Source organism: Pongo pygmaeus, chromosome 18 (genome assembly GCF_028885625.2).
Source record: "Pongo pygmaeus isolate AG05252 chromosome 18, NHGRI_mPonPyg2-v2.0_pri, whole genome shotgun sequence".
Classification (NCBI taxonomy): Eukaryota; Metazoa; Chordata; class Mammalia; order Primates; family Hominidae; genus Pongo; species Pongo pygmaeus.
The window spans coordinates 21,489,714-21,506,439 of record NC_072391.2 but is presented as its reverse complement, the minus strand read 5'-3'; the positions used below and the strand labels follow the sequence as shown (position 1 = coordinate 21,506,439).

At 39.5% G+C, this 16,726-nt stretch overlaps 1 protein-coding gene across 6 annotated transcripts in view; it reads right to left on the bottom strand.

The window, feature by feature from the left end:
* Positions 1 to 16,671, bottom strand: part of CCP110 (centriolar coiled-coil protein 110) — a 30,361-nt gene extending 13,690 nt beyond the window's left edge. For 4 of the 6 annotated variants that reach the window (XM_063655221.1, XM_063655222.1, XM_063655223.1 and 1 more), the window contains exons 1-4: positions 16,219 to 16,671; positions 12,559 to 12,714; positions 7,715 to 7,843; positions 2,182 to 3,829 (exon numbers count right to left, since the gene is read on the bottom strand). In XM_063655221.1, the coding sequence (XP_063511291.1) occupies positions 2,182 to 3,829; positions 7,715 to 7,843; positions 12,559 to 12,714; positions 16,219 to 16,278 (1,993 nt within the window). In that variant the 5' untranslated portion in view covers positions 16,279 to 16,671. Of the gene's footprint in view, positions 1 to 2,181; positions 3,830 to 7,714; positions 7,844 to 12,558; positions 12,715 to 14,715; positions 14,859 to 16,218 lie in introns of all 6 variants that reach the window. The other 2 variants (XM_054454187.2, XM_054454189.2) reach the window with 2 other exon arrangements.
* Between the last annotated feature and the right edge of the window lie 55 nt (positions 16,672 to 16,726).

Sequence of the window (16,726 nt, the reverse complement as noted above, 5' to 3'; positions counted from 1 at the left end):
CACTGAGGCAGCCTCTTGCCTTGCTATGCTATCTACCTGGAGGATCCAAGTTGGCTCCCCAGGTAAGTGGTTGTTTTTATTAGAGCTCTTATAAAGTTGCACAGGATGGGCCAGGGCTGGTGGCTCAAACCTGTAATCCCAGCACTTTGGGAGGCCAAGGAGGGCTGATCACTTGAGCCTAGGAGTTTGAGACCAGCCAGGCCAACTGGTGAAACCCTGTCTCCACAAAAAATATAACAGTTAGCTGGGCGTGGTGGCACATGCCTGTAAATCTCAGCTACTTGGAAGGCTGAGGCAGGAGAATCGCTTGAACCCAGGCCTGCAGTGAACTGAGGTCGCACCACAGCAATCCAGCCTAGGTGACGGAGCAAGACCCTGTCTCAAAAAAAAAAAAAATTAAAAAAAAAATAAAGTCGCACAGGTTTTAAGCAGTCTGACCCAACCCTGTATTTCCCATAAGCCCTAAGAGCTTAATTTACTTGATTTGTATGTCTTCTATATCAGTAATAAAGAATTATCAATCATGACAACAAAGTAAGGGGTAATGAAGGAGAAAAACGTACTTTAATAAATTGCTGTTAATGGATACAACAGAAAAAAATTGAAATAATAATTTTTATTAATTAAGAATCTTTATTATTATTATTATTATTATTTTGAGACGGAATCTGGCTCTGTCACCCAGGCTGGAGTGCAATGGTGCAATCTCAGCTCACTGCAACCTCCGCCTCCTGGGTTCATCCAATTCTCCTGCCTCAGCCTCCCAAGTAGCTGGGATTAAAGATGTGCACCACTACGCCCAGCTAATTTTTGTATTTTTAGTAGAGATGGGGTTTCGCCATGTTTGTCAGGTTGGTCTCGAACTCCTGACCTCAAGTGATCCACCCACCTCGGCCTCCCAAAGTGCTGGGATTACAGGCGTGAGCAACCGCGCCGGCCTAAAGAACCATTCTTGAACCACCTACTCAGAGCCTTATTTCTGATAGTTTGTCTGATAATTTCATGTTAAAGTGTTTACTGAAGGGCCAATTACATGAAGCTTGTACTACAAATGAAAAAGCAAACTGAAATAAACATTAGAAACTATAGTACAAAAGAAAGACCTCATAGCAATACAGTGAATTAAAACTGTAAGTGATGTTTCAGGCAAGACTGTTTGGGGCTGGGTGCGGTGGCTCACGCCTGTAATTCCAGCACTTTGGGAGGCTGAGGCAGGTGGATCGCTTGAGGCCAGGAGCTTGAAAGCAGCCTGGCCAACATGGCGAAACCACATCTCTACTAAAAATATAAAAATTAGCCGTGCCAGGTGGTACGCGCCTGTAATCCTAGCTACTCTGGAGGCTGAGGCACGAAAATCAATTGAACCCAGGAAGCAGAGGTTGCAGTGAGGTGAGAACCCACCACTGCACTCCAGCCTGGCGACAGAGCAAGACTGTCTCAAAAAAAAAAAAAAAAAAAAAAAAGAACTGTTTCCTCCAATTATTAATATTCTCAATAATACCAAGTGGACTATGAAAGCTTCATCATTTAAATAAGAAGATCCATCCAGGCATGGTGGCTCATGCCTGTAATCCCAGCTACTCAAGAGGCTGAGGCATGAGAATTGCCTGAACCGGGAGGTGGAGGTTGCAGTTAGCCAAGGTTGTGCCACTGCACTCCAGCCTGGGCAACAGTGCCAGACTGTCTCAAAAAAAGAAAATCCTGGCAGGGTGCCGTGGCTCACGCCTGTAATCCCACAGCTTTGGGAGGCTGAGACGGGAGGCTCACTTGAGCTCACGAGTTTGAGACCAGCCTGGGCAACATGCCGGAAACCCCATCTCTACAGTACAAAAAATACAAAAATTAGCTGGGCATGGTGGCATGAGCCTGTAGTCCCAGCTACTTGGGAGGATGAGGTGGGAGGATGGCTTGAGCCCAGGAGGTGGAGGTTGCAGTGAGCTGAAGTCATGCCACTTCACTCCAAACTGGGGTGATAGAGCCAGACCTTGTCTCAAGAAAATCTTTAAGAAAGCCTATCAAATGGCAATAAACTGTAGCTGACTATATGCTTTCTAATAAGATAAATAAAATTAAGTGCCCATATGAATAAAGACCATTTTTTTCCCAAAAATGTCAATTAAGAGTATTAAAATAAAGGTATTATCTGCATAGAAGGTATCAAACACTTCAAAGATGCCTTACCTTTGGAACTAGTTCCTAACATTTTATTCTTGTTAATGAAGACAGATCCCTTATGGTATCTTTTTTCTGGCAAATGTTGCCTTTCTTGTTCAGTTATTCCACTTGTTATGACATAAGGGCAGTTTTCTTTTTGCAAACCATCAATATCTAAATCAAGTCTCCGTTTAACTTTCTCAAAACTGTTATCCAAAAATTGTTCATTTCCACAGGACACTGTAGTTGTGTCCATCTGCTGTCTCGTATTCTGGTTTTGCATCAATAAAGGAGAAGGGTTTTTTACATCATAAGACTTATTCAGTTCCGTTTGCAAACTGCAGTTTTTCTCTAACATACTGGCTGGTTTGAGTCCACTCACAGTTCCAAAGTTTGGACTTGCTATACACTGACTGCTGGCATATGGTTCATGCAGCTTTGGCATCGCAGCACAGGTACTGTTCATTATGTGTGCGCCTCTCTCGTCGGATGTTAACTGACCTTCCACAGTAACAAATCCATGAGTAACTTTATTTTCTAAATGATTTCCTGAAGATTGACATACCTGATTTGATTTACCTAAAACCACATCTTCTTTGACTTCAGATGTATTTTTGCCCACATAAACCTTGCTTGAACAAACTCCTGCTAAATCAGTTGGTAACTTTGGCACAATTTCGGGCACATTTGTGTTTTCATCAGTATCTTGAACAATTAAGTCCATTGCCTGTTCTTTTCCTTTAGGGCTTAATTCACAGGCATTTATTGGGTTATTTATAAGTATATGACACGCTGATGATGTCCTGGAACGTCTTCGGTGCATTTTAGGACTCATACTTGGCTCTGGACTAGGTAATTTGGCATATGAACCTGTAAGACTTTTGATAACATTATTTTCGGTAACGAAAGTGGGAATAACTTTAAAATCAGAATTAGACTCTAGAACAGTGGGATGGCCAGTTCGTACAGGTATGTCCACTTTCGAAAAGCTAGCTAAAACTGGCATACTCATGCTGCTTGCTTGAGTGGAAGCACCTTGGAGAAGAACATTTGATTTATTAAGGCTTGGTTTGTCAGGAATAACTGAGACACAGTGTTTGCCTGTCAACTGGGCCTTCTCTTTTACACAGTCAGCCACTTTAACAGCATCATGTTCTTTGTCTAAATGACTCTCATTAACAATTCTGTTCATACTACCTCTCAGACTGCGTCTAGATTGTTCTCTTTCTATATATTCCTTTGACTTTTTCATCAGATTCTGAAGACTCATTACATAGGGATCTGGGGTGACTTCTGCCAAAAGTGGTAGATCCTGTTGTTCATTTGCTGAGAAGAGACCATCAGAAATAAGAGTTTCTTGTGGGGTTGCTGAAGAGGTCTTTGGAAAAGCTTCATTTTCTACATGACTAATATTGGAACTATCACATTGCTTCGGAGAATTAAATCCTTCTGAATCTCTAGCTAAGTCTATTCCATTAGTTTTACATTGGTCCTCATTATCCAATGGCAAAATCCCAGCTATCTTATCAAGCTTTGCTGCAGTAGAGTGTTCGGTGTGGCTTGGAAAGCTATTTGGAAATGTAGCAGGAACATTCAAGTTTCTGACTTCTGAATTAGAGTAAACTGTTTCCATCTCCCACTGATCAAAATCACTGGCATTAGGTGCTTTTCTAACCTGAAACAGGAAATTTAAAAATTAATATTTCCTTATTGTACAAAAAGTCTCTGATTTCACTGTTTTCTAAAATAAAATTGAAATTGAAGATTCAGAATCCTGACATTTCAAAACATAAAGAAAAACTAAGATGACAGGTTTCTACGGTATCCCGTATCACAGGAGGCTCAAATTATTATTGAAAAGATGCCTACTGGTCATCCTGCCTAATATTAAAAGAGTTATAGAAGAGTTATAAAAAGAAACATCTAATCTGATACAAATATGAACATATATATGTGTATACACACAGATATATTCATATATCCATGTGCAATTTAATCTTAGAATAGAAGCACTTAAATTTCTTCTAGTCATGTTATTAACATTACCAACTGTTCCTCCTAGGATAGCTATCATCCAAGGATAATAATATATGCAATAAACAGCAAGTAATGAAATGTCTTACGTAAATGATTCCCTCTCTAACAAAGACTAACTTGTCCAGGACATCGATTAAGTAAAAATGATTCAGTTATAAGACTCCTGCACCCACATGCTTACTCCAAAGTTTAACTAAAATCCCTCCAAAAAATGAGGCAAATTTGTAGTAAACAATAGCCCGGCCATGCAGCCTAAATTATTTAGAAATAAGAAATATTTCAACTTAAAACTCAATTCATTAAAACAAAATTCAATTCGATTAATTGATGCTTAGTTAAAACAGCAACTTGTTAATGAGTTTCAGAACAGCCAAAATAGGTAAACATTTGGTAGATAAGGATGAGAACAACTATATATACGAGAAAAAAAAAAGTAAAATATATGTAAAGCCAGATGAGATGGCTCATGCTTGTAATCTCAGCACTTTGGGAGGCCAAGGCAGGTGAATTGCTTGAGGCTAGGAGTTCGAGATCAGCCTGGACAACATGGCAAAACCCCATCTCTACAAAAAATACAAAAATTGGCCAGGCATGGTGGCAGGCACCTGTAATCCCAACTACTCAGGAGGCTGAGGCAGGAGAATCACTTGAACCCAGGTGGCGGAGGTTGCAGTGAGCTGAGATCACACCACTGCACTCCATCCTGGGTGACAGAGTGAGACTCTGTCTCAAAAATAAATAAATAAATAAATGTAAAAATAGATATTTTGTATCTAAATAATCCAACTTTGCAAAAGAATAAAAAGAGAACTAGGATAGTTTCTAAAGGTAATTATACATCTGTATATTAAACTGGCAAAAATCATTGTATTATCATATGAATATAGACATCAAAAGCCTGAATATTGGCTGGGCATGGTGGCTCACACCTATAATCCCAGCACCTTGGGAGGCCGAGGCGGGCGGATCATGAGGTCAGGAGATCGAGATCATCCTGGCTAACACAGTGAAACTCCATCTCTACTAAAAATACAAAAAATTAGCTGGGCTTGGTGGTAGGCACCTGTAGTCCCAGCTACTCAGGAGGCTGAAGCAAAAGAATGGCATGAACCCGGGAGGCGGAGCTTGCAGTGAGCTGAGATCGCATCACTGCACTCCAGCCTGGGTGACAGAGTGAGACTCTGTCTCAAAAAAAAAAAAAAAAAAAAAAGTCTGAATATTACAATATTTTTTGGTTGTTTTGAATGTACTTGTTTTTTTCTAGACCACATGGCTCTCCTATTTTACCTTACAAATCCCAAGGCAGGTAATGGTTTCCAGGTACTATGCAATACACAGTACAATAAGACATACTTAGTCACAACCTCAGAACCAAAATAAAACAAAAAAGATGCAAAAAGGTTTCCAGGTACTATGCAATCAACAGTACAAGACATACATAGTCACAGCCTCAGGACCAAAATAAAACAAAAAGGATGCATATTTATGAAATCCATGAACATGTTCACAGGTTTAAGTAAAACAGATGATTTCCTTATACAAAATATTTCACATTTGTGATATTCGGAAGCTATGTTGTTTATACGTCACTAAAATGAGCCTTTAGTTAGACAAGTTAAATAACAAGAAAAAAATCTATCATAGAATCTTAGGTTTTACAGGTGAAGCAGAAATCTAATTGTATTATATAAAATTTTCCTATCTGAATAATTAATTCATTACAGTTCAACATTATACATGCTCTTTTAACAATTTTATTAGTAGTATATTTTATCTTCCCTCAGTGGACCAAGAATGATATGCCATTTTCATTTCAATCACAGGAAATATCTAGTAAGTAAAAACCCCACCTCTTATTGTTAAATTAGTGCTACTCAATACATTTTTTAAACTTAATATGGACAGTAATTATAATCTGCAAAATGAAATCTACTACCCACACACTATATACTACTGTGAAACGGAAATAAAATCTCAGGACCCCAAACTCAACTATGTCAAATGAGAGTCACTGTGACTCTCATTAACAATTCTCTTCATACTACCTCTCAGACTGCATCTAGATTGTTCTCTTTCTATATATCCTTTGACTTTTTCATCAGATTCTGAAGACTCATTACATAGGGATTTCGAGTAACTGAAATGGAAACTCACATGTCAAAGGTAAAAGTAAAGCTTAGGAACTGAGTCACACAAAAACTGCCTTCCTTTTATTCCTAAACAGATAACTGCAAAATAGAAGGCCACCTATCTACCCAGGTAGACTCTCTTGCAAATTGCTCACAAGGAAATTCCTCGTAGGCCCCAAAATCTTTACACCAACCCCGAGTTCTGCTGAATCTCACTCTGACAAGATACTGACAAAGACCAAAGATGACTAGAAATCATCCCTTTGGAGACAAATGTACATTTGACTTCTTCCTCTACTCTGCTTACTTTATCCTATGTAAAATGCAGATTTATTGAGCTTGAGATGAATGCATAACTGACTGTTCCTCTACCCCCACCTTTCTCATGCGACATGTGGATTCAGTGAGTGCTAACCAAAGCCTCACAAAAATGTGATCACTTACCTCATTACCTACCCTCCTTTTTTTTTCTTTCCTCTTTCCCCTCCTGCTGTTCTTTCCCCTTTATGTACTGAAGTCCTCAAAACCTCTTCTGGAAAAGCACAAGCTAAGATTCTACTGTAACTTTTGTCTCTTTTTCCTTGGCACATCCTCAACCTTGGCAAAACAAACCTCTAAATCGATTGAGACTCGCCTCAGTTTTCTTCGGTTTACACTACCAACAGAGAAATGAACCCTTAAGGTTCATTATACACGTGTCATCTGATACGAATTAAACAGACAAACCACAAACTCCTAAGATTATGAAGAAACAAAAAGATGTTACCAGCAGAACACTGCTATATGTTGTAGAAATCATTCGTTCAATCTAATTCATTTGTTTTTCTTTTTAGTACAAAATGATCCAAATGTCAGAACAAATTGTTTATTCAAATCTAAAAATAACTGCACAAGGTGTAGATGTGTTGTTTAAATAGTTTTTAGACATAGGATGCATCTAAACAATTCAATGTTATCTAAACTGCATTTTGTGTATCTAAGAGTTTTCACCAAAAAAAAATTGGAGGCAGTTATTTACTTAAGCAAAGAATGAGAATAAGGTCATTTAGTCAATAGTCTAATTAGTTTGGGGTAAACAGTAATACCCAATTCTATCATTTTGTCACTGAGAATTCAATGTTTTTAGAGTCATAAGATGCAAACAATAAGCAATTATATTCAGTGTATGGTTCCATTGTGTAAATATCCTCTGATTCAAGTACTGGGCATCACTAACAAGCAAGTACATTCTCTTTGGAGTAACTGAAATGGAAAATCACAAATTATGAAGCTTCTCAAATGTAACAGTAAAGTACATTAGTAATTAGTTAAGTGCAAATATATTTCAGAAAAATTATCATCAATGCTTATCTTATGATTTCTTTATTATAACTGAAACAGCTGAAATCACACACCTGAACATTGTCAAGAATCTCCTGGACACGAGTCAGTAAAGCTTTCTTCCTGTTAACCTGCTTTCTTGCTTCTACATCAAGTGCTTTCTGCTTTTCTTGTTGCATTTCCTTTCTTTTCTCAATGTTAAGCTGCAAAACATCATAAAAATGTAATTATTTCCCACGATAAAAGTATCATAAAATCGGGAAGTTCTGAATCAGAAAGATTAAAAACATGTGCAACAGGCAAAACTAATCTATAGTGAAAGAAATCAGAACTGTGGTCTGCGTACTGAGTGGGATGGGACATTAGAGATCTTTCCATGGTGAAGAAAATCCTGTGTGGGTGTGAGTTATACATGTGTATGCCATATATCAAAACTCATGGAACTTTAACACTTAAGATCTGTGCATATTGCTATGTGTAAATTATTTTCAGTTAAAAAGATAAAAAGAAAAAAGTTTCTTCACTAATCAAATGTTCTAAAATGACAGAAATAAAATTAAAGCCCTTTTGGCCACTGCTGAGTTTTTTATTACTTCACTTGAATATTACTTCACGTTCAGTATCCTTTTTTTTTGAGATGGAGTCTTGCTCTGTCACCTAGGCTGGAGTGCAGTGGTGCGATCTCGGCTCACTGCAACCTACGCCTCCTGGGTTCAGGCGATTCTCCTGCCTCAGCCTCCAGAGTAGATGGGCTTACAGGTGCGCGCCACCACACCCAGCTAATTTTTGTATTTTTAGTAGAGATGGGGCTTCACCATGTTGGTCAGGCTGGTCTCGAACTCCTGACTTTGTGATCCGCCCACCTCGGCCTCCCAAAGTGCTGGGATTACAGGCGTGAGCCACCGCGCCCGGCCCACGTTCAGTATCTTATTTCACTGGGTCAACTGGATTCTACAACTTTTAATTTTCTAACCAGTGCACAATTTAACTCTTTGCTGCCTCAAAAAAATGTCCAAAGGTTTAATGATAAAAGAAACAGATAATGTATTATTTGCCTACAAAAGCAGAATACATCTTTTCTTTCACCTCACTCTACCTTCCGATAAAAATATAATGTACCTAAAAAATGGAAGGCTTCTAAGCATCTCTTTATAATGGATTTCAATCTTAATTATTAAGTCCTGGGAAATTAAGTCACTGTTAACAGTCAAGACTTATCGTAGACTTATACAAATAGAAAATATATCATTAAAAAATTATTTCAAAATTTGCAATATTCACCTATCAAATACAACATAAAAGTGTGGATTAGGTCCATAAACATCAGATTTTGCTTATAAATAAATAACAGATGGAGTCATAGACCCTATACAACAAGCCCCAGACATTTTGGTCCACATTAAATCAAGCAATGTTATTAAATAGCTGATAAATATGTTGTTTTAAAACTTTTTCCTAATTGCATGGTACCAAGGAATCATTATACAATTTACTTGCTAATCAAAAGGAGAAAATGTGTACTTTAAAGAGCCATTTGGCAGTCACTACTGTAAGCAAGTGTTCAAACTAAACATCACTAATAGAGGGCAACTAAACATTATGTAACTTCTGATTTAATTTAGTATGAAGTGCAGGGCATCATCTCCAAAGAATTCCTTTTTTTTTTTTGAGATGGAGTCTCAGGTTGGAGTACAGTGGTGCGATTCCGATCCCTCCTGGGTTCAAGCGATTCTCCTGCCTCAGCCTCCTGCACAGCTGGGATTACAGGCACCCACCATCATGCCTAGCTAATTTTTATATTTTTAGTAGACAAGGGGTTTTGCCATGTTGGCCAGGCTGGTCTCGAACACCTGACCTCAAGTGATACACCTGTCTCGGGCTCCCAAAGTGCTGGGATTACTTCTTTTTTTTTTTTTTTTTTTTGAGACAGGGTCTCACTCTGTTGCCCAGGCCGTTGTGCAGTGGCTCGATCTCGGCTCACTACCTTTGCCTGCTGGGTTCAGTGGATCTTGGCTCACTGCAACTTTCGCCTCCTGGGTTCAAGTGATCCTCCTGCCTCAGCCTCCCGCACAGCTGGGATTACAGGCACCCACCATCATGCCTAGCTAATTTTTATATTTTTAGTAGACAAGGGGTTTTGCCATGTTGGCCAGGCTGGTCTCGAACACCTGACCTCAAGTGATACACCTGTCTCGGGCTCCCAAAGTGCTGAGATTACATTTTTTTTTTTTTTTTTTTGAGACAGGGTCTCACTCTGTTGCCCAGGCCGTTGTGCAGTGGCTCGATCTCGGCTCACTACCTTTGCCTCCTGGGTTCAGTGGATCTTGGCTCACTGCAACCTTCGCCTCCTGGGTTCAAGTGATCCTCCTGCCTCAGCCTCCCACATAGCTGGAATTACAGACATCCGCCACCACGCCCAGCTAATTTTTGTATTTTTAGTAGAGACGGGGTTTCGTCATGTTGGCCAGGGTGGTCTCAGCCTCCCAAAGTGCTGGGATTACAGGCATGAGCCACCCCGCCCAGCCCTATCTTCAAAGAATTCCAAAAATCTTCAACCTGTTTATCAAACTTCACTTCCAGTTCATAGGAACTACAGGGACTAGAGAAACAAGTTAAATATCACTATTAGGAAACAATGAGACAAATCCAAGTTCTAAGGAATTCTACAAGACAATAGCTCTGGTCTCTTTAAAAATTCAGTATCATAGTTTTGTTTTTTTTTAAAGACAGTATCTCACTCTGTCACCCAGGTTGGAGTGCAGTGGCATGATCAGGGTTCACTGCAGCCTCAGCCTCCCAGGCTCAAGTGATCCTCCCACCTCAGCCTCTAGAGCAGCTGAGACTCCTGGTGCGCGCCACCACACCCGGCTGATTTTTGTATTTTTTGTAGGGATGAGATTTCACCACGTTGCCCTGACTGGTCTCAAACTCTGGGGATCAAGTAATGCAATCCACCCGCCTCAGCCTCCCAAAGTGCTGGATTACAGGTGTGAGGCACCATGCCCAACCAATAAAAAAAATTGTTTTTAAGACGTAGAGTAGCTGTTCTAGATTAAAATAAAGAAACATAACAAGCAAATACTAATTGTGAACTTTGGATCCAGATTGGGGGAATAAAGTTATAAAAGGCATTTTGAGCACAAATGGAAAAATTTAAATATGAACAGAATTATTAGATATTATTAAAAATTATTAATTTTCTTAAGATGTGATAATGGTTTTGGGGCTTCGCATAGGAGAATGTCCTTATTTTTAAGAGATGTACACCAAAATATTTAGGGGAGCAGTGTCAGGTCTCTGTGGTTTTCAAATAGCTAGGCAATTTTTTAAAATGTATGTCATACGAACACACACACATACATGTATATAAAAATCACAAACACAATAAAGCAAAGATGACAACAATGTTAAAAATTATTTAATCTAATGGTAAATCTATGGGTGGTCATGGCACTATCCTTTCAACTTTGCTGTATGTTTGAAAGTTTCATCACAAAAAGTTGGCAGTTAGCTCTGGTGTCTTTAAAAATTCAATTCAATTAATTAAAATTAATCTCTTAACTCCTGTTATACCAAAAAATAAATTTAAAGCTCACTTTTTTCTAATATTAGTTTGTGATTTAAAATAAAGTCATATATATTTTTAAAATAGCCAATTAGTATCAAAGGGTGTATGATGAAGTGTCTTCCCTATTATCCTATATTCTCTCACCACTCCCCAGAAAAGGAATAGCCATCCTTTGAAAAACCCAAATGGTTAACTTATATTGGGTACCTCTTATGATCCAGGTGGTATTCTAACCATTTTTTATCTACAAATTCATTTAATCTTCAAAATAGCCTTATGAGGTAGGCACTATTTTATCCCCATTTAACAAATAAGAAAATGGACCACAAGTTTACACAGCAAGTAAGTAGCAAAGCAATGATTTGGACCCAGGCCAGAAGGCTCCACAGCCTAGACTTTTTTTTTCCTTCTTTTGGGATAGGGTCTTGCTCTGTAGCCCAGGCTGGAGTTTTTTTCCTTCTTTTGGGATAGGGTCTTTCTCTGCAGTCCAGGCAATGATGCAGTCCAGGCAATGATGCAATCCTGGCTCACTGCAGCCTGCAACTCCCAGGTTCAAGCGATCCTTCCACCTTAGCCTTCGAGTAGCTGGGACTACAGGCACATGTCACTGTGCCAGGCTAAGTTTTTAAAATGTTTTTATAGAGATGAGGTCTCGCTATGTTGACCAGGCTAGTCTTTAATTCCTGGTCTCAAGCAATCCTCTTCCTTCCGGCCTCTCAAAGCACTGGGACTATAGGTGTGCGCCACTGTGCCTGGCCCAGAGCCTGGACCTCTAATCATGACTCTATACTGCCCCTGACAGCATGCTGCACACGGTGTTTTACACTAGATCATCGAGATCCTTCCATGCCTCAACATTTACATCTGCCTTACTGTAATGGTATGTATGAGATTTTATAAAATGGACCATAGTTAAACTACTCCACTACTGATGGACATTTAGGTTGTTCGTCCACCTTTGCTATTTTAAACAATGCTAACGTAACTTTGTACTTATTTCTTTAGGCTCACATATAATTGTAGGATATACCCAAAAATAGAACTGCTGACCCAAAGGCTATGTATGCTTTTAAATTCTACCAAACTGCTTTATCTAGAAATAAAATAAACTGATTCTCTTAGCAAAAGTGCATTAAAAGTGCATTTTCTCCACAATCTAAGGAACACAAGGTTCTATTAGGTCTTGGCCAATCTATAATAGTAAGTAAAAAATGCTAATTCATTTGCATTTCTCTAATTCTGAATAAGGGCATCTCTTCAAATGTTTATAAGCCTTTCTTTTGTTTTTCCACGAACTGTTTTAGTTGTTCACTACAGAAAAAAAACTATTTAAAAACAAAGCAAGTTTACCAGTGGAGAAAGGATAGCCACTCCATGAAAGCGAATAAGTGAGATACTTTCAGATTGGGCAGGGAGAAAGCTCTCTGTGGATAGTGATGCTTCTTGTATTCTGGCAAGACTTTTTTCACAGAACTTCTCATACTCCTCCATCTTCCCACAGTCACACTACAAGAGAGAAAAATGTTATTTTTAATGTACTGGGAAAAACAGATCTTAATTATTTGGCAGATTTTGTAGAGCATGAGAGAGTCCCTATAATTCACAATTCCTATAACTGGTCCTCCCAGAATTGTCTTACTGATCAGGAGCTAATTCTTGGGTATGGTAATTCACCTCAAGAACCTGTCCAATTAAGATTTACTTTATATATTAAATATTTCTGAATATTATTGCATGTAAATCAATCTTTAAATGGGATTAATTTAGCTAAGAATTCAGTAAAACCTTCTTAAAGGAAACAAAGTTCTGTAAACCTTTACTAACTTCAGATTGTAAAACAGGATATTATATTTTCTTTAACAGGACTTATCTACACAAGAAAAACTATATCATACAAAGGTAGAAAGACCATAGTAAAAAAGCCTACTTAAAATTTTTACTTTTAAAAATTTTCTATTTTGAAGTACAAAGGTTACTCTCATATCTTTTTTTTTTTTTTTTTTTAAGAGATAGGGTCTCACTATGTTGCCCAAACAGGATTCCAGTGACTATTCACAGGTTCAATCACAGTGCACTATAGTCTCAAACTCCGAGACTCAAGCAATCCTCCTGCCTCAATTTGCCTATCTTAACACTATACTTGGACTGCATGGGCACCAGCCAACTCAGTCAGAGGTAAAAAAACAGCAAATCGATTGGCTCTGATATTAATTATATTTTATTGTTGAAAATTGGAACCATCACCGAACTACTTAAAACAATCCCAGTAATTTCACAGTTTCTGGGAAATTGTGATTATGAAAATACAAGGTAACCAGGAGGGATTAGGCATCACATTCATTCATTTAGCAAACAGTAAATATTGATTGCTTATTTGCACAGCATTATGTGTGGCACTGTTTCCTTTAAATAAGCAAGGGAAAATAAAAAGACATTATCAGAATCATAACCAGCAAGGGTATGAACTATGGAAACAGAAAATAGAATACAATGATGTTCCTTTATGTCTTCATTTTAAAATAATTAGTTTCTTAACAAAAAAAGAGAGGGCAGGGAAATTCAATTCATGATGTGGGATATGCAAAGATGAAATAGGATATGTCCTCGGTAGGCCTCAAAGTACTTAAAAATTCAGTATACCAAAGTATCAGGGACAAATTATAGTGCAATGAGAAATGGGAAAAAAAATAGTCAAAATTACAATCAGGTTATACAAAAATAAGATATAATGCTATTTTTTACTAAATAGTTTAATCAATAACAAAACTTCTTCCTACTATTCAATCAATTGTAATTATTTGTGTTCAATCTATGCAGAGTAGGACTCTAATGACAAACAAATGGTTCTCTACAGCGTGAGTGAGACTATTTTACAAGCTTTTATTTATTTTAAAAAAGCAAAAGTAAAAACAATAAAACACCTTAAGGCATAGCCTTTTTTTAGGTCTAGGTTTCAACTCACATTATTTCTTAACCCCATTTCGGCTCAAATATTTTATTTTTTTAATCATGCCATGCATTCAGCAATACACAGAATGTAAATAGATTATACAAATAAAGTAATATATCTTCTATGGATACTCAAGCAAAGCATGAAATTCAATTTTAGAAGTAAGGTAAATTATTAAGGAAATATAATACTTGTATGGCCATAGTTTTATTTTTCTTTCAGCATCATAGAGCTATGCCTCATTGTTTCAGAAAGTTATGCACATCCCTTAAATAGTACATGTATGTCCTACATCTTGCAGATGTATAGTACTATATTATTATTACAGCACAACACAGCATATGACAACGCATTACTCATTTAAATATGAGTGCTAATATGGAGATTATACAAATTACTAGATGATCCTTAGAGCATGACTGGATCCTTCTTATTCTTTGGTCTCAGCTTGGATATCCCCTCCTCAGAGAAGGCATCCCTGATGACCCCATCTAAATTAACTCTGCCTCTATCACTATCACATTACCCTGCTGTTTCCCAACTTTCATAGCACTTACCACTATCTGAAATTATCGTGTTTATTTCCTTGATTTTTGTCTGTCTTCCTCCACCAAAATGTAAGCGCCATAAGTACAGGTACCTTTTCAGTCTTGTTCACTGAATCCCCATTACACAGAACAGTATCAGCACACAGCAGGCACTTGATAAAAGTATTGAATAAATGAGTAAGAATAATAATAAGCTCAAACAATAATGTAAACCAGAAGAAAAAAAGAAGGCGTACTATACACCGAAGCTAGCAAGGAAGAGTGGAATTTAGAGAACGGAAATTTCACCATGGCTCTATTCCCAGAGAAACTGGTACCTCTTAAACTGCAAAGGTAACCATTTAAGAAGTGAGCAGTCTATATCCCGTGATTAAGCAAGAGGACACTATGCCTTTCACAATACAATTACCACTGTCAGCAAGGTTTTATTTTAAGGGAGCCTTGACTACAAGGCTACCCCAACCACTAATCTACTGCCCTATATCTTGCCATCAGGCATCACTGGTCCACTTCCAGTAATAATTTGTCAGCTACAGCAGGTTCAGACATGTCCTGTCTTCTCCATTTATACCACAGAGAACCACTGACCCTTGTCCAAATGAGCCTCTTTGCAAACCCCATAGACTCATGGTCCTATCTGCTCCTTACCCGTGCTCTGCCAGACATGTCACTGAAAGGAGTAGTAAAAGTAACACAGAACAGATCCTGCTTTTTTTGCACAACCTAGTGTTTCTTTGCCCATCAGTTCCGCCAAAGACGCAAACTTCTTGTAAAAGCGGTAAAGGGGAAGATTTCTTATTCAGATGCATACTAGCTGCAAGTTCTTGGCAAGCCAGTTACCATCCCCACACCTGTTTCCTCCTCTGAGGGATAATCACGGTATCCGTCTCAAAGGAATCTTGTAAGAATTCAATGAACTAATGCATGTAGGGCAATTAGCATAGTGCAGAACACGCAGAAAGCAACAAATAATGGGGACTGCTTTTCTTATTAAGAGGATAATGATGATGACGATTTTTAGCAGTAGAGTATGAATTCCTGGAGGGCAGCGACAGTGCTTGGTTCCCCGTAGGATTCAAATGAAACTGAAAAATATAGAAAAGGGGACAACGGCTTCCTCATTTCCCTGTCCCTAGACCTCTCCCCGTCAAATCAATCTCGAGATGGCTGCCATTTGCCTAAACTGGGGGTAGGGAGCTTGGATCGTAACCAGAATAGAATCAAAGGGTGGGAACCATCTAGCAGCTCCAGGGGAATCACTTTATTATCCTCAAGTTTATGCCCCAGAGTGGCAAAGGCGAAGTAAGCAGCGCTCCTAGGGCCTTGGTTGTGGTAACCGGGGCTCATAAATGGCCAATGCACACCCCGGGGAAGCCTCCCTCTCCAGCACCGTGGGAGGGAGAAGAAAAACGGCCCAAACAATTTGATCACCACGATGAGGTTCTCCGGCTCTGGCCCGAGTTTTATTCACCAGGGACGACCCCCTCCCTCTCCCCAGCGCCCCATGCCCACCTCCTCCAGCTGCTCCGATTTAAGACTCCAAACCGAGGGCCATCCAGGCGGGGCCGGCATTGGAGCATCACCTCAGCGCCCGGTGCTGGCTGCCCCCGGGGTCCCGCCTCCCAACAGCCGGCGCCTTTCCAGGGGGCTCGAGGCCCGGGAGCCCAGCACAGAGCCCGCCCTCAGCTTCTCAGGGCGCCAATTTCGCCTCTCCAGACCACCTCTCAGCCCGGACCCGTCGAGGCTCGAGCCCGCTCCTCATGCACACACCTGATCCCCCACGGCCCCTTCAGCTCCTCTCCCCTCGCCACGGGCCTTGTCAGGAAGGGAATGGCTCAAATGGTACTGACAGAGCGCAGCTCGGTCCGCCGCCGCCTTCTCCTCCTCCTCCCCGCCATATTACGGATCTCAGGCTGCAACGCGGGCTCCTGGCAACCGCCGCCGCTGCCACCCCGACTCCACCTCTCAGGGCCGGCACTTCCGGTGGTTGATTCCTGGGCTGTTAAAACCGTTGGGCCAC